Below are 23,268 nucleotides of genomic sequence, written 5' to 3'. Positions count from 1 at the left end.
CGGGTCGACATTCTGGAGAAAAGACTGGAAGATGTGGAACAACAAGTAAGGATGAATAATGTCATTCTCACTAGAATACCGATCAAACCTCGGGCTAAGCTAAATGCAGCTGGAGTTAGCATTGCTAAAGCTAATAGCGCTAGCGTCGCTAGCAGTTCTGAAATGGAGAGCGGTGGAGAGTCTCTGGAACACCAAGTGGAATCATTTCTCACATCTAAAGGGATTTCCCTGGATCTCAACACCATCGAGACCTGCCACCTGCTCCCCAGGAGAAAGGAGACGGATAAACCAGCGATCCTCATCAGGTTTGTGAATCAAAAACACAAGCTAGCTCTGATGAACCAAAGGAAGAACCTGAAGAGATCTGCTACTTAAATGAACGACCATCTGACCAGAAGGAATGCTGAAATCCCCAAACATGCCAGGCTTCTCAGGAAGTGTAAGCAGATTGAGAACACTTGGGTTAAAGGCTGCAGGATTTACGTCAAACCACTCGGTCAACCAGACCGGTCCAAAGTTCTGGTTATTAACACCATGAAAGACTTTGAGAAGTGTTTGATCACGGATGTCTGAACCAACATGCAGTAATAAATCAAAGAGCCAAATAATTTCAAGAAATATGACGCCTGGATTCATCACTTTCTCCAAAAGTCTGAATTGACCCTGATTCTCGGCAAAGTACTGACTTGCAGACAATTTGACCTCAACTTTCTGCGTCGCTGATATCAGCTGAAGAAGGATATGGATCTCTATTTAATGTCTGCAGACATAACATCGAAGAGAACTATAAGCTTTGTTTAAACCCAGAAAAAAGGCTGTTAATAAGCAGAAGAATAAATACCAACCTTGGGCATTCCACAGATTATCTAGCCTTTTTATTTTCCCTTACAGCATTACTTTATTATAAAAATAAAGAAAGAAATACAAAAAAATCCTAAAACAAATGATTAATCAATTATTGAAAATAGTTAAAGTGATTGACTTTTAATGTTATTACTTCACTTGCTCCAAAAAAATTGATAAGTTGATTCATGATTTTTCCTAATGTAACATAATTTTGCACATATTTTTAACTTTTGATACTTTATCAAATTTTTTCTATGAAAATTTCAGTGTTTTGTCCGTTTTACTGATATAGTATTATTTTTAATCATATCAATGAATTTTATAAGTAACATATACTTCATATATTTGGATACTTCATTGCCATGTTGATTTCTAAAAGTTATTTTTTACATAATAATTTAAGTAATTCACCTTTGTCATGTGCTTTATTGATACTTCAAGATTTTTAATTCTGTCTGATAAAAGCTAGGAACCGGATATTGATAAATCATGTAATAAAATGGTTACAGTGGAACAGGGGTGGGATTATATAAATTCGCTTCCTTCCACCCCCTTTCAAGCAATATTTATGAATATGTCTAATTATCCTAAGTGTTATTAGTTATTGTATGAATGTATAACTGATGATTGTATTGTTTGTGTGTATTATTCTTATTTGATTGCTTAAAATAAACCATTGAAAAAAAATATTAAAAGTTCATTTTGTTTTGATTGTTGAAATAATCGCGCAAGTCGTCTGCTGTAAGTCGCATTTGATTGGTAAGGACCAACAACTTTGTAACGGTAAATGGCATAAACCTGAAAAGGCCCAAAGCGCTTTACAGTCACACATTCACACACTGGTGGCGGCTTCGCTGACGCTTCCACCAGAGGCAAGGTGGGGATCAGAGTCTTGGCCAAGGACACATCTCCACATTTGTGGTGAATTTTTGTCACTGAACCAATTCTTTAATCTTTATACTGTAACGACCCAGCTGGTACGTCACTGTAGTGGGGAAGCAAGAGCTAAACGCTGCTAATTAACTGGCTAAATTGGAGAGCTGTCCGTGCCCCATACACCGCACGACTCCGAACAGTCTCAGAAAGAGAAGCAAAGAGAGAGAGGCAGATTGCGTAATCTCCTTTCCGGCATCAAAGCCCATTTATTTCCATCCCCCAAACAGCCAAACAGCATGGAGCGTCACTTAAGTTCACAACCCTCTGACTCAAGGTTTCACCCAAAAGCTCTCCGCTTCCCATGAGCCTTTGGGGCTGAAGGCGGGGCTAACCCCCAGATCGTCACACTGCCCCTACCTAAGAGGGTTAAGTGTCCCCACAACCCTCACATAGCTGTGCACCAAAAACACATGAACACATGAGTCATTGAACATAGTCCCTGAGCCAAACTGGCTGCCTCCGTGTCCGTGTCGGCCTTGCTGTTGAGTCAGCATCACCTTGTCCACCATTGTCCTGCTCAACATCCACAGCGGTTACAGAACTGTCCTCGTCTGCCTGTGCAGTAGGAGCTAAAGGGTGGTAAGGGGCCAGCCTATCCTTATGGAGCACCACCCTTCGACCCCGACCTGGCAGCCGCACCTGATACACCACTTCTGAGATCTGTTCCAAGATCTCTCCAGGTCCTTGCCAGTGGCTCATGAGCTTGGGTGAGAGTCCCCGTTTCCTCACTGGGCAGTACACCCATACTCTGTCCCCCTGCCCAAAAACCGGTCCGTGGGCACGGGTATCATACACCCTCTTCTGCTTGACCCCAGCTTCTCGCTGGGCTTCTACTGCCAGACGATGTACCTCCCCCAACCTGTCCTTCAGCTGTCGCACATAGTCCAGTTCGAGACCTCCAGTGATCTCCGGCTCAGGTGCAGCACCAAACACCAGGTCCACAGGTGTACGGAGCTCCCGGCCGAACATCAGCAGCGCGGGCGTGCACTGGCTGGACTCCTGGACTGCTGTACGATATGCCCACAGGACCAGGGGTAGATGTTGGTCCCAGTCTCTCTGATGCGTACTGGTCAGTGTTGCAAGCTGGGTGGCCAATGTCCGGTTGAAGCGCTCCACCAAACCATCGCTCTGTGGATGAAGTGGTGTAGTACGGGTCTTCCTCACCCCCAGGCGCTTGCACACCTCTGCGAAAAGTCTGCTCTCAAAGTTCCTGCCATGGTCACTGTGGAGCTCATTGGGGACTCCGAACCGCGTGAACATCCCCTCCACCAGATATTTTGCCGTTGTTGTGGCACTCTGGTCCGGCACCGCATATGCCTCTGGCCACTTGGTGAAGTAATCCATGGCCACCAGGACATACCGGTTACCCGACTCAGTGAGAGGAAAAGGGCCCAGTACATCCACACCAACCCTCTCCATTGGAGCCCCCACCAGGTACTGCTGCAGAGGGGCACGTGACTGCTGTGTGGGTCCCTTGTGTGCTGTGCAAAGATTACAGCAGTGAACATGCAATTCGGGAGCCTGTCGACAGCCCGGCCAGTAAAATCGTGCCTTCAGCCGCTTCACAGTCTTTGTATTCCCAAAGTGACCAGCACCTGCTGCCCCATGGACCCAGTGGAGCACCTCATCCCGAAGAGAGGTGGGGACAAGGAGCTGCAGCCGGTCTCGACCTGCCCCAGGGGCCCGCCAGCGTCGATACAGAACACCGTTGTGGAGCTCCAGGTTACCCCACTGGGAGTGCAGCGTCTTCAGCTCTGGGTCACCAGCTGACACAGCTGACCAATCAGGACGTTGTCCTGCCTTAACCCACTTCCTTGTTTCGGCCAAAACTTGGTCTGCTTCTTGTGCCTCTTGTAGATGGTCCTGCGAGAACAACTCCGCCCCATCACCGTGCACCTGTGGCAATGTCACTGCTGCGGCTACTGTTACTGCTGTCCCCTGGTTCCGCTCCTCCTGACGTCTGCAGTATCTGCACTCCTCAAGGAGACAAGGGCGCCGGGAGAGTAAATCAGCATTGGCGTGCCGCTGTCCTGGCCGATGATGAATGGAGAAGTCATACTCCTGAAGCACCTCAATCCATCTGGCCACCTGACCCTCTGGCTGACGGAAGTTCAGCAGCCAGGTGAGAGAGGCATGGTCAGTCCTCAGCGTGAACCGGGTGCCAAGCAGGTACGTCCGAAAGTGCTTTACAGCCAAAACCACCGCTAGCAGCTCTCGTCTGGTGACGCAGTAGTTCTGCTCTGGTTTCTTGAGGCTGCAGCTGTAAAAAGCCACCACCCTCTCCCCACCTTCTCCAGGCTGTGCCAGCACAGCACCAACACCAACGCCACTAGCATCAGTGTCCAGGATAAAAGGCTGTCCCAGGTCAGGATAACCCAAAACAGGGGCCTGTGTCAGTGCAGCTTTGAGGTGTTGGAACGCCTCGGTGCAGTCTCCAGTCCAGTTAAACCGACGACCTTTGCGGGTGAGTTGGTGAAGGGGTGAAGCCACTGTAGCAAAGTTTCTAATGAACTTCCGGTAATAAGAGGCCAGGCCCAGGAAACTTCGCAACTCATTGAGATTGGCTGGCTGCGGCCATTCTTTCACTGCTGTCACCTTAGCTGGGTCAGTACTCACCCCCTCACTACTGACCACATGTCCCAAAAAAATGTGTTTCTCTGGCCATAAAACAACACTTTGTTGGGTTAAGGCGCAGCCCTGCTCCACGAATGGCTGAAAACACTTCCTTTAAATTATCCAGGGCAGTGTCAAAGTCCTGAGCATGTACCAACAAATCATCCAAGTACACCACACAGCGGCTGCGGGGAATATTCCTCAATACCCGCTCCATAAGCCGCTCGAATGTGGCAGGTGCATTGCACAGTCCAAATGGCATCACAGTGAACTGCCACAGTCCCTGTCCAATGCTAAAAGCAGTCTTAGCTCTGTCTTCTCTGGCCAGTTCAACTTGCCAGTAGCCGCTCCTTAAGTCCAAGGAGCTAAACCACTGGGACCCAGCAACATAGTCCAGAGCATCGTCAATCCGTGGCAGAGGGTAGGAATCTTTCCTCGTTACAGCATTGAGTCGTCTGTAGTCTACACAGGGGCGCCACCCTCCATCCTTCTTTCGGACCATGACTACAGGTGCAGTCCATGGGCTGTCCGATGGCTCAATAATCCCGTTAGCTGCCATGGTGCGAATACAATCCTCTGCAGCCTGCCGTTTGGCCAAGGGCAGCCTATGTGGCCGCAAGCGAATGGGATCTGCATCCCCAGTGTTGATGTGGTGCTGTACCAGACTAGTCCTGGTGCAGTCTTCGTCTCGAGCAGCAAAAATGTCCACATACTCCAGCAAGAGGTGATTCAGTTGCTCTTTCTGTTCTGCACCCAGTGATTGGCCACACCGGGCCGTCAACTCCTTGATAGCGGCTGCAGCTGCTGTGGCAGAGGGCAGGCAGTCTGGTGTGTGTGGGTCACAGGCTGTGACTTGATTATGGCGGTTCCTCTGATTAGATTTATGAGTCTTTTTATTGGGGTCTTGGGTGAACCAGAGTGGCACACTCTCTGCACCGAGGTGGAGGCGAGCCCTTGACAGGTCAACTTGTGCTCCCCATTGGCTTAATAAATCCAGCCCCAGGATGCAGTCTTCGTGAATATCAGCCAGCCAAAACTCATGCTCGCATTTCTGGGTTCCGACCACCACCTCAACAGTCTTTCTCCCAGCTAGCTGGGTTCGCTCACCCGTTACTGTCAACAGTTCCGTGTTTGTAGGTGCCCAGCCAGCAGAGTGAGGCACTGTACCCCTGCGTAGCAGGCTAATGGTTGCTCCAGTGTCAACCAATGCCCTGCAGTGGTAATCTCCAACACTGCACTCCACAAACAGTCCCTGTGATGTCCCACAGCGTCCCACCACTGGACAGAGGGGTGTCTGCTGACAGGGCGAGGGTTCCCTCACAACCTCGCCCCACCTTCGTTTCCCGCCCCGCTACTCATGTTTCTGGGCGCTGAAGCCAAACAGTCTCTGGCAAAGTGCCCTTGGTCCCCGCAACGGTGGCAGCGCAACCCTCGGGGTGTACGTCGCCTTGGGGGAGCAGACTCTGTCCGATTAACTGCTATTTCCAATACTGGTTCCTCTCCATCCTCCACACCAGCTGCTCGGACCAGAGCATGAGGTGGTGTGGGTCTGTTAGCAATGCCCGCTAACTGAAGTAATTCCTCTGCAGTCTCAGCTTCCTGCAGCGCTGCCCCCAGGGTAGATGGCCTCGCCAGCCGTACATGCTGGCGCAGACGTTCCGGAGCAAGTCCTCTGAGGAAGGCATGGAGGCTCAGTTCCTCCACTGCTGTAGGTGGAAATGATGGATAACCCCGCCGAGCAAAGAGCTGCACATCGGCGGCGAAGGTCCCCAAGCGTTCGTCATCTCTACGGCGACGAGACTCCAGCTGCTGACGGTTCCTTTCTGTTGAAATCTGCTCTCCAAAACGTTGCTCCAATGCTGCTGTCAACGCCGACAGTTCTCGCTGCTCCGTAGTAGAGAGGTCCAGCAGTACCTGGAGTGCAGCGCCCTCCAAAGCCAGGGCTAGGTGTGTAACAGTCTCTTCAGGACTCCAGCCCCCATAGCCAGCCGCCAAGTTGACCTGGGCCAGGTATGGTTCCATTGGTGTTGAGCCATTGTACCGTGGAAGTTTGACAGGGTTGCGTGCCGTCATTACAGACTGCTCTGGATGATTCATCGCCGGCGTGGAAACCCGACTCACAGGGACAGGCTGTAGATGACGGCGGGCGCTTGTGCCATCAGGGAGATGATTCGCCCTTGGTCCTCGCTTGTCCCGAGCTGCCTCCAGAATGCGGATTTGTCGCTCAATCTCTGCCATCTCCCGCTCCATGTCGTAGCTCTCCATAGCGTAGCAGCAGCAGTTAAGAATCCCACTTCTGACACCAATGTAACGACCCAGCTGGTACGTCACTGTAGTGGGGAAGCAAGAGCTAAACGCTGCTAATTAACTGGCTAAATTGGAGAGCTGTCCGTGCCCCATACACCGCACGACTCCGAACAGTCTCAGAAAGAGAAGCAAAGAGAGAGAGGCAGATTGCGTAATCTCCTTTCCGGCATCAAAGCCCATTTATTTCCACCCCCCAAACAGCCAAACAGCATGGAGCGTCACTTAAGTTCACAACCCTCTGACTCAAGGTTTCACCCAAAAGCTCTCCGCTTCCCATGAGCCTTTGGGGCTGAAGGCGGGGCTAACCTCCAGATCGTCACAATACTGATTTGATTTGATTTAATATTCTTCTTTCTCTTTCGGCTTTTCCCATCAGGGGTCGCCACAGCGAATCATCCTTTTCCACCTCACTCTATCATGGACATCTTCTACCCTAACATTAGCCAACTTCATGTCCTCTGTTAAGACATCCATGTATCTCCTCTTTGGCCGTCCTCTTGCCCTCCTGCCAGGCAGCTCCATCTCCAACATCCTTCTACCAATATATCCACTATCCCTCCTCTGAACATGTCCAAACCATCTCAGTCTGGCTTCTCTGACTTTGTCGCTAACACAGGCAACATGAGCCGTCCCTCTGATGTACTCGTTCCTTATCCTGTCTAACCTGGTCACTCCTAAGGAGAACCTCAACATCTTCATCTCCGCTACCTCCATCTCAGCCTCTTGTCTCTGTCTCACTGCTACTGTCTCTAACCCATAGAGCAGAGCTGGTCTCACCATTGTCTTGTACACCTTTCCTTTGAGTCTTGCTGACACTCTTCTGTCACACAACACTCCTGACACTTTCCTCCACCCGCTCCAACCTGCCTGCACTCGCCTCTTCACCTCTTTTCCACACTCCCCATCACACTGAACTGTTGACCCCAAGTACTTAAACTCCTGCACCTTCTTCACCTCAGCCCCCTGTAACCTAACGCTTCTACCTTGATCCCTCTCGTTCAGACACATGTATTCTGTCTTACTACGACTGACCTTCATGCCTCTTCTTTCCAGAGCAAACCTCCACCTCTCTAGGTGTTCCTCCAATTGTATAATTACATAACTTGGGTGGTATGACTGAAGTCTATATTCAACTGTATTTTATTGTTAATAATTCATGTCGTGATCATAATTTCTCTGATAGATCAACTGGAGCCTCAAAAATTCTTTTTTCTGACAGAACTTTCAGCTTCATGCTGATAACGTACGTGAGCTGGTGACCAAACATCCTGCAGTTCTAACGATCCTCCCGACCAGCAGAGGGCGCCACGAGCCCACATCGACTGCTGTCGTCACATCCGGTCTGCTCCGCCGTTTTTACACGTGCAGCGGAGTGTCTGCAAGCCTCGGAGTTTTCAGTGATAATTTTATATCGTAAATTTACGAAAATGAGTGAAAAAGTCGCAGCTGCAGCCGAACTTTTGGCTCTGAACCCGGAAGAGGAGAGGACGTTCAAGGAGAAGATACGGGAGGCGAAGAACAAGAAGAAATCCGGAAAGGTCCATATATTAACGTGTTTCTCTCAACAAGAACCTCAATTCAATCCATTGACGTTTGTCTACATATTATTCTAATATGCAATATAACAAATGTCCTGCTAGTAGAAATCAGTTCTATTTAGCGCTTATTCATGAATTATTATTGTTCTCAGTTAGCGGAAGGCCTATGGTTCGGCTGCGGTTCCGTTGGGGCTGTGGTTCCGTGCAGTTGTGATTCCATACGGGCTGTACTTTCGTTCAGCTATGGTTCCGTTCGACTGAGTTTCCGTTTAACTATGGTTCCGTTGGGGCTGTGGTTCTGTAGCATGCACACGTGACCTAGCTTAGCCACCAGTACTTTCTGCTAGACTGCGCGCGAGGCTGCCTGCAGTCTCTTCTTAGAACGAGCGTCACTAGATCGGTGGGTAGAAACCAATCTAGTGTTGACTTAGTGCACAGTTTTCTTTACCAGCGTCGTGATTTTTTTCAATGCAGTACTAGTTAGGACATTTTCCGGATGGAATTTGCGGCTTACAAAACATCTCGTCCGCTTTCTAAGGTAAGTTAGTTGGTGTCTACTTTCAGTGATTGTCGATTTTTTTTCTCCACCTCCTGCAAATTTAATGAGAAAACAACAGTAAGCAGGTACCGGGTTTTATTTATTTTTTTCGTTTGCAAGCCGAATGCTGGGGCATGTGGTCATGTGACCGGTTTTGAGTAAGCTGATTGGCTGCAGCCAATGTCCACAAACATACAGCATCAGATGTAGCTAAATGAAATTAGAAAAATTAATTAGAATGTGGTATTTATTAATGAAACAACTATTTTATTTATTTAAAAAATGCAACCATGACATTTTTAAAATACTTCATAGTATTGTTACCCTTTACTCTAAAATTTTTGCTGACTTTGTAGACATTTGTATTTTTTTCTGTGACCTTCATCGTGTGTTTACCTTTTTTTTGCCACCTGGATATTTAATTTTTTATTTTCTCCCCTTTCAGTTTTGGATTCCATGGCTCCAAAAAAGAATGTTTTTGTGATGCTGGGATTGCTTCTACATATAGTTCAAACCCAGGAAATGAAAGTCTGGAATCTCTATTGTTGTGTACAAGTGTAAAAAAATAATCTAGTGTAAATAAGATTTTTTGCTTCAAAATGTGTTTTTTTTTAAGTTAAATGCTTTTATAAACATGTCATGCTGAAGATGTCAGTGGTTACCTCACAGCATCTTTGCTTCAAATTGAACTGTACCGTTTTTCTTGGTTATATTCCTAATTGATTATTTTATAAGGAAATAAAAATTGATTTGAAAAAAACTTAAATTCTTGTTCTTTTGGCTGGTGTTGCAATGATGCCTTTTTTTCTTGGACTGGAAAGTCATGACACGAAGAACTCTCATCTTTTGATTCAGGTCACAAGCATTTGGTTGTTTAACTTTTTATTCAAGAATCAAATTCCGCCCTACATGTGATCTATTCAAATAACTTATTTTCTGACTTACACTAGTGATCTTTGTGCCACTGGAAATGCTTCTTTAAGCCCTTTCCAGTGACACAAACATCAGGCCAGTCCAATGAATTTTAACATTTTACTCCCATACCTACGTATAGGCTGTGGTTTGTTCTGAAACTCTTTTCCTAAACAGTTATTATGGATTTAAATGGAGCAGCTACTTGACATAGAGGTCCAATTAGATTAGTAATCCCTTCATCAGGATTCCTGTGATGTTTTCATGTAATCAGATTAGTATACCTTCAGCATAATTCCTGTGATGTTTTCATGTAATCAGATTAGTAACCCTTCAGCATAATTCCTGTGATGTTTTCATGTAATCAGATTAGTAACCCTTCAGCATAATTCCTGTGATGTTTTCATGTAATCAGATTAGTAACCCTTCAGCATAATTCCTGTGATGTTTTCATGTAATCAGATTAGTAATCCCTTCAGCATAACTGCTGTGATGTTTTCATGGAATCAGATTAGTATACCTTCAGCATAACTGCTGTGATGTTTTCATGTAATCAGATTAGTAACCCCTTCAGCATAACTGCTGTGATGTTTTCATGTAATCAGATTAGTAATCCCTTCAGCATAACTGCTGTGATGTTTTCATGTAATCAGATTAGTATACCTTCAGCATAACTGCTGTGATGTTTTCATGTAATCAGATTAGTAACCCTTCAGCATAACTGCTGTGATGTTTTCATGTAATCAGATTAGTAACCCCTTCAGCATAACTGCTGTGATGTTTTCATGTAATCAGATTAGTAATCCCTTCAGCATAACTGCTGTGATGTTTTCATGTAATCAGATTAGTATACCTTCAGCATAACTGCTGTGATGTTTTCATGTAATCAGATTAGTAACCCCTTCAGCATAACTGCTGTGATGTTTTCATGTAATCAGATTAGTAACCCCTTCAGCATAACTGCTGTGATGTTTTCATGTAATCAGATTAGTAATCCCTTCAGCATAACTGCTGTGATGTTTTCATGTAATCAGATTAGTATACCTTCAGCATAACTGCTGTGATGTTTTCATGTAATCAGATTAGTAACCCTTCAGCATAACTGCTGTGATGTTTTCATGTAATCAGATTAGTAACCCCTTCAGCATAACTGCTGTGATGTTTTCATGTAATCAGATTAGTAACCCCTTCAGCATAACTGCTGTGATGTTTTCATGTAATCAGATTAGTAACCCTTCAGCATAACTGCTGTGACCCACAGTCTCCTCACTGTGAAGCAGACGGGGGGTTCCTCCTGTTCTGTACCTGTGGTAATCTGCAGGATCGTCCTCCTGAAAGCTCCTCTCTTTTCTCCCCAGGGGAACGCTCTGGTTCCTGGGGTGGTCTATGTGGGACACCTCCCTCTGGGCCTGTTTGAACCTCAGCTCAAGTCCTACTTTGAGCAGTTTGGATCTGTTCAGAGGCTTCGGCTCTCCAGGAGCAAGAAGGTAAGACCCAAACGATGCGGTTTTCCAAGGCTCAGCCTGAAAATGTTCTCCGGTTTGACCGTAACCTGAGGTCAGATATCTGAGCCCACAGCACGGCGGCCCATTAAGCTTATCGTCTGCTCCTGTGTAGGCAGGCCGATAAAACCCATGGGCCTACAAAGTTGTGATTGTTAGTGTTTGTGCGTTCATCTTTGTGTGCTGATGTTTGTGCGTTTGTGTTCCAGACTGGCGGAAGCAAAGGTTTCGCCTTTGTGGAGTTTGAATGTGAGGAAGTTGCCAAGATTGTAGCAGAAACCATGAACAATTACCTGATGGGGGAGAAACTCATCAAATGTGAGTCCTGCTTGTTCTCAGTCTGATTCCCACCTCCCTGTCCCCCGTCTCTGAGATCTTCTAGAACAGGAACCTGATTTCTGGAGGCCAGAAACCTCTGGAACATGTTCAGAAGGTGGATTTAGAGCAAAGGAGAAGCATTTTTAAAGGCTGAAATGTTCCTTAGGGAAGAACCTTTAGAGGAGCTGCATTCTCTCTAAAATGAGATGAGTTGGTCTGTAAAGCCCTTTTGGCTGAAGTGGATCATGTTTGGGGTTTAACATTTTAGACAGCAGCAGCTTTAAACCACAGATGTTTGGACTTCATGACTCAAACTTAGGTGGGACACAAACGTCTCATGTTTCTGCATTAGAGAGAGCATCTATGTTAAACACTAATGTCTTTAAATTCAAAAGTAAAACTTCTCCAAATGATGATGTAAAATGCTGCTGACAGCTGGTAGAAGACCATATCTCTCTGTAATAAAGCTGCTAGTTGACGATAATCTTTATCTGTGTTTTCCAACCATTTTGGAGCCAAGGTTATCTTTTTCCGTGATTACGAGGCACACCAGCAATCAAAAAGTGCTCAGTAGTCTGTGTCCCGCGGCCTGGTGAGCATTTTTCTAATAATTGAGGCACTATAGGTGTTTCCTGAAAGTTGCCATAGAAGTTATTTTTTTTAAATTTAACATGGGTTGATTTAAAATGTCATTTTATGTAGAACCTTCTACATGTGAAACACTGACGGGCACAAAAAGGATTCTGGAGTCCAAAGTTGAAACTGATGTAGAAGTGTTCCTGCTGTGAGGTAAAAGTAGTAAAAGTGGGGTGGGTGGTGCCGGGCCTGGGGGGGGCAGCTGTTTGACCACCGGGGGAGAGTCTACCAGCTGTCCCCAACTTACCCCCTTCCTCATATAACCTCATATTAGGGTGAGGGGGTGGGGAGTCTAGCCTGCGATGCGCCTTGGGGGGGAGCTACTTGGCAGTGGCCCCCCTCCTATGGTTGCCGTATGGAGTGGGCCCCCCCTCTTTCGGTTTTATTTGCACCTTAGACATGTAGGGTCCTTGGTAGGGGGGGTGCTTGGACATCACTGCCAGCAAGCAGAAGATGTCCTCCTAGCACCCTACCCGCCAATTTTAACCGCACCTTAGACATTTAGGGCCCCTTGGTGGGGAGGGTGAGGGGACATCACTGTGAGTAATCAGGAGATGTCCCCTTAGTGCCCTACTCGCCAATTTTAACTGCACCCCCCTCAGTACACACACCGCTCCCCCTTCAATATATACATTCCAACATAAACACACACACATGCACACAACACACCCTCTCAAAGACACATACACGCACACACATTTTGCAAGGAAGGTGGGACCTGGGTCCATCTGTCCCCTACCCCTTCCCTGGTGGGGGGTGCGGGCCCCTTGGCGATGGCGGCCGTGTCCCTTGGGTGCCGGCTCCCTGGGCCCGGCGGTGCTCTCTCCGCATGGTGGGGGGGTTCATATTACACCTGAGCCGGGGGTGTTCGTGTCCCTGGGGGGTGGGTCCTGGTCCTTGCCCCTGGGCGCTGGGCCCCGCCAAACTTCCAACAGTGGCCGAGCCTGGTCGGGCCATATTTACAACACCCCTTGTGGGCCACCCTTTTTTCCCTGGGGTTCCCCCCTCCTGGGCGGGGGCGGCGGGCCCCTGCCTTGCTCCTCCCTGGACCAACCGTGGGCCGGGTGGGTGGCTGCCTGGAGTGCGGAGCGGGTCTCCCTTGGGGGGTCCTGGCTCGTACCTGGGGTTGGGACGGGGGGATGCCCGGAACTCCTGGGTGGTGGTGGGGTGCTCGTCTGGGGCTGTGGGCGTCCTTCTCCGGTGGGGCCCTGCGTTGGGCTCTTCCGGCGCCGCGGGGGGCTGCTTTCCTGGCTGGGTTGGGGCGGCGCTCTCTTTCCCTCCGCGCCTCCCTGCTCTCTGGCTCTGGGGGCCTCGCGGCGGTCCGGCTGGCCCTGGCCTGGGTGGCGGTCTTGGTCGCCCGGGGGGCGGTTGTTCCCTGCCTGTTCCCGTGTGGCGTTGGGGGAATTCCGGCTGCCGCTGCTGCTGCGGCGGGGGTATGGGTGTGGGGGTGGCTGGGCGCTCCTCCTCCTTCTTTTCACATTCCACCATCCATTTTAGAAGAACATAAACACTCACCTGAGCACAGGTGTTAGCTCACCTTTGCACTAATAGTTTGCATTATTGAATGAATGAAAGATTTCACACTAGTTGGTTTAAAGGCATAGGTATGCGTTCGTGAACACTATCTGTTTTGTGTGCATGCCGACATGTGGACATTTTTGCGGCTAGCAGGTGTGTTGATAATTTTTGAGTGTGTGTGAACAGGCCCCGCCCTTTTTGTACTACATTTGAACCGTACCGTAACGATAAACAACCAGTAAACCTGTCTGCTCTATGCTGCTTCATGGTCTTACCCCCCTTCCCCTCCTATTATCACCCTCCTACCCCCCCCTCTCTCTAATAAAGTTTGGCCTCAATTACAAAAGGGGTTTATTCAGACATACCTTTGGTTTGTCTGAAGATGAATAACCCCTCTTGTTAAAATAAAATATGTCCAACACAAGAGGCCCTCAGCTCTCATCTGTTTGCCTAGCTGTTGGACAGGACAAGTTAAAAAAAAAAAAAAAAAAAAAAAAAAAAAGTTGGGAGAAAGCGGGAGAGTCCTATTTGGGACTTTTTTGAATATAACAGCGTCGAAAACTAAAGTAAGTGCCTTGTAGTCAAAGCAGGAGACAAAATTTGTGGAAGGCTCCTCAAAGGGAAAAACCCTACGAATCTAAAAGTACATTTAAAAAGCGCACACAAAAACGCAAAATAACAGTACCTAGACAAGCTAGCCTGTCGCCCGCCCTCCCCCGAAAAAGAACGGCAGATAACGTAATGCTGTTATCGGCTGTTGTATTTTAATTTAAGGATGGTTGTACTTGTGTCCTCTGAATAATAAGTGTTTCAAAATGTATCTTTGATTGCGTTTTTATCATACAATACTTATTCTGGTGATTTTGAATCATGCACCTGACAAATATCCTAATTTACAAAAAAAAAACTAACACTAAAACTAATAAAAACTAAACTAAAACGAAGCAATTTCAAAAAATAAAAACTAATAAAAACTAGTAAAGCAGCCTCTAAAAACTAATTAAAACTAAATAAATTTAAAAACAAAAATTCAAAACTAAATAAAAACTAAAACTAATAAAAAATCTGAAACTATTATAACCTTGGTGGCTGGGCGCTCCTTCTCCTTCTTTTCACATTCCACCATCCATTTTAGAAGAACATAAACACTCACCTGAGCACAGGTGTTAGCTCACCTTTGCACTAATAGAGCATGATTGAATGAATGAAAGATTTCACACTAGTTGTTTTAAAGGCATAAGTATGCGTGTGAACACTATCTGTTTTGTGTACATGTCGACATGTGGACATTTTTGCAGCTAGCAGGTGTGTTGATAACATTTGAGTGTGTGTGGATAGGCCCCGCCCTTTTTGTTCTACATTTGAACCTTACCGTAACGATAAACAACCAGTAAACTTGTTGCTTCATGCTGCTTCATGGTCGTATCCCCCCCCCCCAACATCCCTCTTTCTTCTTCCCTCCTTTCCTTTTCCGTCCGGTCCAACACCAAAGATTTACAAACATGATTGAAATGAATAAAGTTTGGCCTCAATTACAAAAGGGGTTTATTCAGTCATGCCTTTGGTTTGTCTGAAGATTAATAACCCCTCTTGTTAAAGTAAAATATGTCCAACACAAGAGGCCCTCAGTTCTCATCTGCCTGCCCAGCTGTTGGACAGGACAAGTTAAAAAAAAAAAAAAAGTAGTAAAAGTCACGACGGCCCACCAACGGCCAAAACGGATTTATTCCCAGAGAAGACGACCCATCGTCCGTCCTACAATGAGGACATTTCCATGAAAATGAACCTGAAGATAAACTTTAGCTGCAAAGATGAACCGTGTCCAACCAGAAACCCTCCAGAGGCTCCCTCCAAATGCTTGTGACTTCATTTTACAGCAGGTAACCAGCAGAGACCACCTTGTTCTTTTAGAAGACATGCCCCTCCCCTGGGTCATGGTGTTCCAATTAATGAGGGAATTTGGGTCAGGCACTTCAGAAGCCTTCCAAACCCAGAGTTCAGGGGCCTCATTTATTATTACGCACAGAAATATTAGGATTTATAAAACCGTGCGCACGCACATCCTACGCATCTTTCCCTTAATAAATCACAACCAATTCTAAATGCAGCGCAGCTTTTGCGGCTTCATGACACGCTCATAGTTGCCCATAAATAGTCCGTGAAACGCCCCAAAATTAATATTCATTGATTGTGAAATCATGGCACACACAGAGAGGAAATCAAGAAAACGTAACTTCACTCAATGTGAAGTAGAAGTTATCGTTGGCGAGGTGGAAAAGAGGAGAAAAGTGTTGTTTGGAGGGCACAGTGTGGGCATTACTAATGCCAAAAAGGCACGTGATGGCAGACGGTGGCAGACGCCGAAAATGCTGCAGCCTCACAACCTCGGACCGTGACCGGTCCGAGGTTGCCAAGGTTGCCAAGCTACAGATGTCGGTAATAATCCACGTGGAAATGGGAAATTGATCAGCAAATGTAATTTCTTGTTACTTTCTGAATGGTTGAGACATACGCCATACATTGTTTTATCAAAAATAAAACAAACTAAAGGCATATGCATGAATACCATAATTCCATAGCTTATGAAGAAATGTTTTACTATGAAAACAACTTTCCCCAGTGGACAATTAGTACATCCGTCCGTCCGTCCGCACGCCCGCACCTATATCTGCTCCGCCAGACGGACACGCTGACGAGAATATCAGTTTTGTACATTATTTTGTTCTGTTAACTATATTATTTGAAGATGAATTGCACTACATGCCAATATTGCAGAACATATTTCAGAATCAGAGATACTTTATTGATCCCACACGTGGGAAATTTGTTTGTCACCATAGCAACTGACAGCAGAGGGAAAGAAAGACTTAGAATTAAGTAAAAAAAGCAAGAACAAGAAAATGTAGCATAAATACAGACATCAAGGTATTATAATTTAAAAAGCTATTTACAGAACAGTGCAAGTAAAAAGATTTGTGCAAAAGAAATGTGCAAAATAGAAAACAACTAAATAAAGAGATAATGAAAAAAAATGTGCAAAGGTTTTCTTTTGCATTGTGTGTTGTTGTACAGGGTTATTGCATTGGGTATGAATGACTTTTGGTACCGGGCAGTTTTTGAGCGGAGCTGTCTGAGCCTCCTAGAGAAGGAGCTCCGCTGTTTGTTCAGAAGAGGGTGGAGAGGATACTCTGGGTTGTCCATGATTGAAAGGAGTCTGTTCAGGGACCTCCTCTCCATCACTGCTTCAAATGTGTCCTGTTTGCAGCCAATGACAGAACCCGCCTTCCTGATCAGCTGTTCAGTCTGTTGGTGTCACTGACTGCAATGCTGCTTCCCCAGCAGACCACGGAGGAGAACAGGGTGCTGGCTACCACAGACTGGTAGAAGATCCCCAGCATCTTGCTGCACACTTTAAATGACCTCAGCTTCCTTAGGAAGTAGAGTCTGCTGCAGGCCTTCTTGTACACAGCAGTGCTGTGGCTCCTCCAGCTCAGTCTGCTGTCAATAGTCACACCCAGATATTTATACTCCTCGACCGCTTCCACATCCTTGCCCAGGATGCAGAGGGGTTGTAAGACAGTCCTTTTCCTCCGGAAGTCGATCACCATCTCCCTGGTCTTGTCCACATTGAGCAGCAGGTGATTCTCTCCAGCCCACTTCACAAATCCGTCCACCAGCCTCCTGTACTCCTCCTCCTGTCCACCGCTTATACACCCCACAACCACAGAGTCATCAGAGAGTTTCTGTAGGTGACATGACTCTGAGTTGTGCTGAAAATCTGAGGTGTATAAGGTGAACAGAAATGGAGAGAGCACAGTGCCCTGTGGGGCCCCCACACCACACAACACCACGTCAGACCGGACGCCGCCCAGTCGGACAAATTGTGGCCTGTCTGTCAGACAGTTTTTTTCACTTTTCTTTTTCCAAATAAGTGTTCATTTGAATTTCTGTTGTAATTTTCGTTAGATTGTTTTGTTTGTTTCACTTCTGATCGGTCCAACGGGTGTTCGTGTAGCTGTTAATTGTCAGACTTGCTTTGTGAAGTCTTCATGTTATTTCTGAGAGGCAGTATTGTCATTTTCACTTTCACGTGTTTCTTCCATCTGCCGACGGCGTCGCCGTTTCTCATTTCACCCGTTTTTGTGTGTACGCCTGGGTCAGAGCTTGAAGGACCGCACATTTTCCCGTCAAGTTTGCTTTTTATAAATCTCAACTATTGCGTAGAGAGTGGCGTACGCCTTCTTTTGTGCGTACGCAACGTTTATAAATGAGGCCCCAGGTCCTTTGACCCAGGACGTAAAACTGAAAAGGTAAGCAGACACGGCAGCAAAAAGAAACTCTCAACCTACTAAAAGTAATTCACTCAAACAAACCACCGAGCACAAGAAAGGAGTCGGAAACCGCGTGCACGTCGTGAGTTATCGGGTAACTCGCTCACATGTTTTAGTAGAGTGAGTGCACCCACCCAACCAGCATTAGCTTGGAGTGTGTGTGTGTGTGTGTGTGTGTTTGCACCACAGTTTTCAGGTGAATAAAGAAAGAATTTAATGATTATGAAGTTTGTGTTTTTATTTTTGTTGTGCGTTTCTTTGTGTTTTAAGGCGTGTTTACAATCTTTTCCTAAGCTACTGTCTGCAACTGGAAAACGGCCCCTCTGGGATAAATAGTTTGACGTTTGTGGAATTTTGTCCCTGGTTCACCTCAGTTTTGCTGCTTCGTTTGCAGAGGGGATGATGTTCTTCACAGCTTCTCTCCTGTGACCATCTTGTCCTCAGGTCACATTGTACCTTCGGAGAACGTTCACGAGAAGCTGTTTGTGGGGTCCCAAAGGCAGTTCAAGAAACCGTCCCACCCTGCTGTGACGCGCTACAACAAGAAGCGCACGGCAGAGCAGGTTGCCAAGATGACCGACCGGCTGCTGCGCAAAGAGGCCAAGCTCCGCAAGAAGCTGAAAGCTCATGGCATGGAGTACGACTTCCCAGGATTTGTGAGTCTGGACCAGAACCTGGCAGCATCATGGTTTGAAAGTGCTGAAGGTTCACAAAGTTTAGGGAGTCAGCTGAACGGCAGACCCTATATCTGAATGGAACCTTATTGTTTCTGCTGAGACAAACTCAAATTCTCTGTGGATGAATGTTCACCTGAAGTCTGACTCCTCCTTCTTTGACCTGCAGGCAGCTCAGAAGAAGCCGGTGGAGGCAGCGGACTCGTCGTCCTGCAGCAATGTAAGTCCCGTCTCCTTTAGCACAGAATGAATGTCGGGGCAGGGCCCCCCTGCTGTGTGCTCATGAACTTCCAGCGTACATCTCATGAGCCGTCTTCCGCTGTAGGATATCACGCCAGTCTGCACGCCATCTTTCACGGAGAGGAGGAAGTCATTAGTCGCAGATGACACGGATGACGAGATAGTCCTAAAGATTCCGCCGGTGGACAAAGAGGAGGAAGAAGACAGTGAGGAGGAAGAGCAGTCCTCTGAGGAGGAGCTGTGAGCTTCCTGAGTCCACACAGGAAGATGATGTGGACCTGAACTGTAATTTATGACTTTATTAAATCTCTGTGTTCTGAGAGGATCTGCTGTACGTCTGATAGACAGCAGGTGGCGCTCTGACAGGACCACGGAGAGCTCATTCATCTGTTGAGGTTCAAACTTAGCAGCACAAGCTGCTTTCAGAACAACAGAGGAACGTCTGCAGGTTAACAAGGAAAGCAGGTTTTTCTGAACCTTCATTCTGAAGGGTCTCGGATGGAACATCTTCCTCTTACGCTGTAAAATGTTTATTTTGTAAAATAAATACCTGAAACCTATCTGCTAACTGTTAAAAAGTGAGGACTTTGTTCCAGTTTCTTCTATGCCTTGCCAACAGTTAAAATGAAACCAAACATCAAAACCTTCAGGGACCCCCCCCCTTCACCCCACAGGAGCTGGAAACCAGAGATCCCAACATGGATGTAGCAGCAGAGAAAATGGATAAGAGATTTATAACCAGAATTCCTAAAGCAATCCGTGCGAGTTTTCTTTTTTATGGCTGTGGTATTGCAGTACCAGTTTCAGATGGTAGGTGTCGCCACTGACGCGTGCACTGCCAGCATTTCACACAGATTTATTGCGCATGCTCACTGCAGCCCCATTTTCGGCACGGTGTAAGAACCTGAGGCTGCGCGCGGAGCACCTGTCTTGAAGGCCAATGCTGTGTCCTAAACCCTAAGTACTAAGACCCTATATAGTGCAGGACTATATAGTTCCCATGATTTTAAAAGCAATTCGGACACCCATGCTCACTACTTTTCTCTTTCGGGTGTTGTTCATATGGCGCTTGACAAGAAAACAAAGTGGCACATTACCGCCACCACCTGGTCTGGAGAGGAACTACTATTCAACGCGGAGAATGATACCTATTTTCCAAAGTAAAAACCTTAAAAATAGGAACATTTTACGACGACTATTTAAGAATCTGCTGTGTTCTGATCATGGAAAACGTAGCTGATTTATAAATAATAAAATTACAAACACATTGTGGTAGATTTAATGTATTTGTTCAGAAACGAACCGCAAAGTTCTTGGCCCATGGCAATGTTTGTTTATTTTTGTGCCGCTGAACGATTTACGGGCTCGTGCGAGGAGGCATTTTTTTCTGTAGTTTTCTCTTCTACATTACTGAAAATGGCTTTCAATATGAATTTGTCCGTGGACCTGTTGGCAATAATTCAACCGTTTTTCGTGAGATCAAACCGAAAACGAGCAGATATGAAGATTTCCTCTGGATGTCCTGACCAGACATGAACAACTTGTCAGTTAAACTTGAAGTTATTTTTTAGTTAAACTTAAGCATTTTTTACTAATTGTGCTCAAGGTTACACAATCTGCTGGGTAAGAGTTTAACATTCTTTTTCAACACTGGAATCTGAGTTGTATAGTCTAATTACATGAAACACTTGTGAGTTCAAAAGTTTAGTATTTTTTATTTAGAGTCAAACGATATCACTTGTTTTAAACAAAAAGACTTTCATTTTTAAAAATGAATATGAAAATCCAAAAACCCACCTAAAAACATGAGATTTGAGATATAAATAATAAGAAATATTTATAGAAATATTAGTAATTAAAAATAAATACAATTTTAAAAAAGGCATTAGAAATGATTAAAACATAACTTTTAATATCATAAAAGTAACAATAAAAAGGGTAATATACATTAAAAAATATTAGTCCTTACATAAGTTAAAATGTATTAAGTAGGGAATATAGAAAATTAATTAAAATATAATGAGTGAAAATAATGAAGTACTTACAAAAGTCATGTAAAAGCCAGATTAAAAGGTGAGTCTCTACCTACAAACCTCGACAGTCTCTGCAGCCCTGAGGTTCTCCGGCAGGCTGTTCCATAGGCGAGGACCGTAATGATGGAAGGAGGCTACAAAAGAAGCTGAGCTCTGTTTGTGGAAAACTTTGTTTCAGACTTGGTCAGCTAAATGGTTCTCTGATATCAGTTTAAGTTATGGAACAGGAAATTAAAATCTGCACGAAAATCTGCTTTAATTCAGGCAACCTAGGTAGGAGGTTTCTCTTATTTATAGAATAAAACATTGTGAGAAAGTAAACAATGGTTTATTGTGTCTTTAATTTTCGATTTGCAAACATTTTTAAACTTCTGTTTTTGTAGTTTTGATGCGTTTCTTCTGAAACTATTGAGCTCATCTTTGTTTTGGGGCTGATTTAAATACTAAACATGCAGCAGCTATTTTAGAAAATGGTCTGGCATTCTTTGATAATCTTCTAGGTTCATGCTTTACAAAAAGGCAATCTATGTGTTTTTTTAGGTTGAATGTAGTCTTCAGTAAACTGGAAGTCCAAAGATCTGATCCTGTTGTCCAGCTTTGGTGGGTAAAATGCCTCAAGGCTACAATCAGAGTTTAAGATGTGACTCAGAGGAATTGATGTGTTTAATGAGGACCGACACACAACTGTGATGCACAGACTGTGTTGTAAATTCTAACCTGTTCAGTATATTTTGTTCAGGCACTACAGTGATTTACTCTCTGCTTAGTACATTCTGTTCAGGCATGTATGTGGACGAACGGGGTCCTACGAAAAAAGAGAGGGAGGGAGGGGAGAAGCCAGGTTGCATTTGGCAAGGCTGTGTGCTCTGTAACACTGAAGAAAACTGAAGATGAAAGTTTAAAGCGCTCATCTTGTCCTGTTTTCTCTGATCGGAGTCCTGACGCGGATGTGGAAGAATGCGGTGAAGTTAGTTTTAGGTTGGATATTCGACGGACGTTCGCGCGGATCTCAGTGGGGTCTGTTAGGGACCGTCAACAAATTAACAAGTGCAAGAGGTGGAGACGATTTTAGATTTTCTAACCCTAACCCATGTGACCCAAATTCAGTGATGAAAGTCTTCCGGGAATTCCCGGAAATCCGGGTTTTTGAGCAAACCGAACGTATTTTCCGGGAAATAAAGACCCGATCTTTACGGACAAATCGCTTTCCGGATTAGAAAATGGTCTGAAATCGGCGAATTTTAGCTTTATTTTCTATATTTCTCCGCGGATCGCTTCCTCTATGGTCGTGGCCATCTCTCGTCTTCCCGGCCTAATTGACCAATGACGGGATGTTTTAGTTGCTTTCGGATGCGTCGACGGGTCTGATTGGCTCTGTCTGCACCACGTGGTCAGCGTGACTCGCTTCCCTAGAGACCAAAACTGGCGGACCCACGCTAAACTTTCACAAACACATCTGAAGAGTTTGCGATCAAATTTGTGTTAAAATAATGGCAGGCATCGTCATTATTGAGCGTGGTCACGACCTCAGTTGTGAGAAGACGATAAAAAACAAATTGAAGTGGTCTTGGCTGGAAAAAAAAGATTTTTAAGGTAGTGTAGGTCAAATACTTTTTGTGTAAAATAATCTCAAAACCAAATTCAGAAATAATTTCAGTTTTAGTTTTGAGTTTCAGTTTTTATTTTGAATACATTTATCTATCTAATTTATTTGTATTTCCTAATTACCATGATTTAGTTCAGTATAGTTGACATTAATTATAAGTATTTGATGGTTTGGACCCGCACTCCCTTAAAAAATAATGTTTACAATGTTTAGCTTAGTTTGTATGTTTGTTTTGATATTTCCCAGATTACTTAGTATTGGTGTTAAAGAATTGATGTATTATGTTATAGAATTATAGTTTAAAGCAGATCCCATATTTTGATGTAATTATAGTTTGAGAAAACAGTGCAAGTGGATGTTGTACATCAGTCATTTCTAAAGCAGAAATAATGTATAAATAACTGAGGTATTTTCATAGAATATCATAGTTACTGGTGTTCTTTTTGCCATTTGGGGCTTTGATGTTACTATATTTTAGCAATTGTATGTTTTGCAGCTTTAAGGAAAAGCGTAGATTGTAGGATTGTGTTACTTTGAGCAATTTTCCAAATTCTTTTTTAGGACCAGCAAGTCCTTAATGGAGAGTCAAACTAGGGGTTTGAATGACAAATGATGATGCTCCCATTAGTCTTAGTTTCTTGATTAAGAAGTGAATAACGAGCTGCCAGAATGCACCAGAATGCATCTAAGACTATGTATTTTTCAAAAATTTCTCTCTGC

General features: G+C 45.2%; 1 protein-coding gene and 1 non-coding gene across 3 annotated transcripts; both read left to right on the top strand.

The window, feature by feature from the left end:
• The first annotated feature begins 8,015 nt into the window (after positions 1 to 8,015).
• Positions 8,016 to 19,469, top strand: nifk (nucleolar protein interacting with the FHA domain of MKI67). Of its 2 annotated transcripts, none has more exons than XM_078939717.1 (6): positions 8,016 to 8,240; positions 11,049 to 11,177; positions 11,402 to 11,510; positions 18,440 to 18,651; positions 18,839 to 18,889; positions 18,995 to 19,469. In XM_078939717.1, the coding sequence occupies exons 1-6, from the start codon at positions 8,130 to 8,132 to the stop codon at positions 19,151 to 19,153; spliced, it is 771 nt and encodes a 256-aa protein (XP_078795843.1). In that variant the 5' UTR covers positions 8,016 to 8,129; the 3' UTR covers positions 19,154 to 19,469. The 2 variants fall into 2 exon arrangements, with proteins under 2 accessions (XP_078795843.1, XP_078795844.1); XM_078939718.1 differs by lacking the exon at positions 8,016 to 8,240 and adding an exon at positions 8,476 to 8,778.
• On the top strand, positions 11,209 to 11,338 carry LOC144988913 (small nucleolar RNA ACA64). The gene has a single exon (XR_013652998.1). It is a non-coding gene; the product is annotated as a small nucleolar RNA ACA64 (small nucleolar RNA).
• Positions 19,470 to 23,268: the final 3,799 nt, after the last annotated feature.

Source organism: Oryzias latipes, chromosome 21 (assembly GCF_053564925.1).
Source record: "Oryzias latipes strain Hd-rR chromosome 21, Olatipes_Hd-rR_3.1".
Taxonomy (NCBI): domain Eukaryota; kingdom Metazoa; phylum Chordata; class Actinopteri; order Beloniformes; family Adrianichthyidae; genus Oryzias; species Oryzias latipes.
This window is presented reverse-complemented; position numbering and strand designations above follow the sequence as displayed.